Genomic DNA, 2,500 nt, shown 5'->3' with positions numbered 1-2,500 from the left:
GGGCTCTGGCTCTGCCCTGATGCGCTGCCCGGTCACGACGGCCAAAAAGCTGATCGAGGCGGGCAGCCTCACGGTAGGCTGGAGCCGGGTGCAGCTCCGGCACCTGGAGGCGCGCCCCATGCACTGCTACAAGTGCATGGGGAAGGGGCACACTGCATCGCTGTGCCCCTCGCAGACGGACCGCAGCCGGCTCTGCTATAGGTGCGGGGAGACAGGGCATCTGTCCGCCTCCTGCACAGCGGAGCCCCGCTGCGCGGTATGCCGCGACGCCGGCAAGCCGGCGGGCCACGTGATGGGGGGTAGGGCCTGCAACCCACCCCCGATCCGAGGGAAAGGACCGTCCCCTCCTCCGCGCGAGGGAAGGCAAGGGGAGGCGCCAGTCGGCCAAATGGAGGAGTGATGGGGGTCACCTTCCTCCAGGCCAACCTCAACCACTCCGCTAGGGCGCAGGATCTCCTCCTGCAATCCATGGCGGAGTGGGATTTGGATGTCGCGGTGGTCGCGGAGCCGTACGCGGTTCCCACCCTGCCCCACTGGGCGGGGGATCTGGATGGCCTCGTGGCCATCGTGGCTAGGCCTGGTGCCGCCCCTCCCCTCGCGATTAAGAAGAGAGGGAACGGCTTTGTGGTGGCGGTTCGGGGAGAGTACGCCATAATTGGTGTTTACTTCTCCCCGAACCGGGATTTGCCGGCCCTGGAGCGGTTCTTGGATGCTCTGGGGCCGGAGATAAGGCGGTTAGCGCCCCTAAAGGTCTTCGTGGCCGGTGACTTCAACGCCAAATCAACGGCGTGGGGGAACCCGGCCACGGAGCCCAAGGGGCGAAAGGTGGAAGAGTGGGCGCTGGCCGCGGGGCTGTCTCTCCTAAACAGGGGGACAGCCCACACGTGCGTGCGACGGACGGGCGGATCGGTGGTGGACCTGACGTTCGCCACCCCCTCCGTCGCGCACTCCGTGTCGGACTGGAGGGTGGAAGGGGGGGTGGAGACACTCTCGGACCACTTGTATATTCGGTTCGAGGTGTCGGCCGCCCCCCAATGTCAGGCGGCATCATCGTCCCGGGTGCGCAGCCGGTTCCCGCGCTGGGCCCTTACGCGGCTTGACCGGGAGCTGGCGGAAGAGGCGGCCATCGTCGGCCGCTGGAGCCTCCCGCCTCTAGACGGAATGGGGGTGGACGACGCGGCTGACCGTCTCGGCGACGCTTTCACAGCGGTGTGCCGAGCGGCCATGCCAAGCGTAGGTCGAGCCCCCCCTAGGCGGGCGGTCTATTGGTGGTCGGCGGAGATTGCCGCCCTTCGCGTCGCCTGCAACGCGGCCCGAAGGGCCTATAGTCGAAGCAGGCGGCGCAGTCCCCGGGACGAGGAGAGGGATGGTCAGCTGTATGCGGTGTATGTGGAAAACCGTAAGGAGCTGCAGCTGGCCATCGGTCGGGCCAAGGAGGAAGCCTTCGAGGAGCTGGTGGAGGGTATCGAAAGAGACCCATGGGGCCGGCCGTATAAGTGGGCGCGAGACAAATTGCGCCCACAGGCGACCCCGCTAACGGAGACCCTTCAGCCAGCTCTGTTGGGGGAGATTGTCGGGGATCTATTCCCCGGCAATCCGCGAGGGTTTTCTCCTCCGAGGATGGCCCGACAGCCGCCTGACGCGGAGGGAGAAGAGGTGGAGGCGGATCCGCCTCCCGTCACCGACGTCGAAATGGAGGTGGTCCTCGACCGCCTCCAGACAAGGAAGAGGGCACCGGGTCCAGACGGGGTGCACGGGAAAGTGCTTGCGCTGATTCTCGTGCACCTCGGGGAGGAGTTTCGGGGGCTGCTCAACCGCTGTCTGCGAGAGGGGCAGTTCCCGAAATTATGGAAGGAGGGCCGGCTCTGCCTTATTCCGAAGGGGAGCCGGCCCTTGGACTCGGCTTCGGCGGTGCGACCTCTGGTCCTGCTGAGCGAGGCTGGGAAGGCCCTAGAGAGCGTTGTGGCCTCTCGCCTCGTTCGGCATGTGGAGGAAGGCCCGGGACCGCGTCTCTCTGACGTGCAGTACGGATTCCGGGCCAAGAGGTCCACCATCGACGCCCTCAGGCGTCTGCGGTCGGTGACGGAGGAGGCGGATCGAGAAGGCGATGTGACCCTGGCGACGTCTTTAGACGTCGCCAACGCCTTCAACAGCATCCCGCACTGTGTAATACGGGAGGCGCTCCGGTACTTCGGAGTGCCCTCGTACCTGCGGGGGCTGTTGGGGGCGTACCTGGAGGAGCGGGTCGTCCTGTACGAGGACAGGGGAGGTCAAATGGTCCGGCGGGGCGTCGGGTGCGGTGTCCCGCAGGGGTCGATTCTCGGCCCTATCCTGTGGGACATCGCATACGATTGGGTCCTGCGGTGCCGGCTTCCCCCCGGGACGGGTGTCATCTGCTATGCGGATGACACTCTCTTCACGTCCCGGGGTGCGAATTTCGGTGAGGCGGCGCGGCTGGCCGAAACGGGCCTCGCCCTTTTGGTACTCTCACGAGATGTGT

General features: G+C 66.3%; 1 protein-coding gene across 1 annotated transcript in view; it reads left to right on the top strand.

The window, feature by feature from the left end:
* The window catches only part of LOC128677883 (uncharacterized), a 2,358-nt gene extending 1,958 nt beyond the window's left edge, over nt 1-400 (top strand). The window contains exon 1 of the mRNA XM_053759050.2: nt 1-400. This exon is cut by the window's left edge and continues 1,958 nt beyond it. Coding sequence (XP_053615025.2) covers nt 1-400 — 400 coding nt within the window.
* The last annotated feature ends 2,100 nt before the right edge of the window (nt 401-2,500 follow it).

Source organism: Plodia interpunctella, chromosome 18 (genome assembly GCF_027563975.2).
Source record: "Plodia interpunctella isolate USDA-ARS_2022_Savannah chromosome 18, ilPloInte3.2, whole genome shotgun sequence".
In the NCBI taxonomy this organism is placed as follows: Eukaryota; Metazoa; Arthropoda; class Insecta; order Lepidoptera; family Pyralidae; genus Plodia; species Plodia interpunctella.
This window is presented reverse-complemented; position numbering and strand designations above follow the sequence as displayed.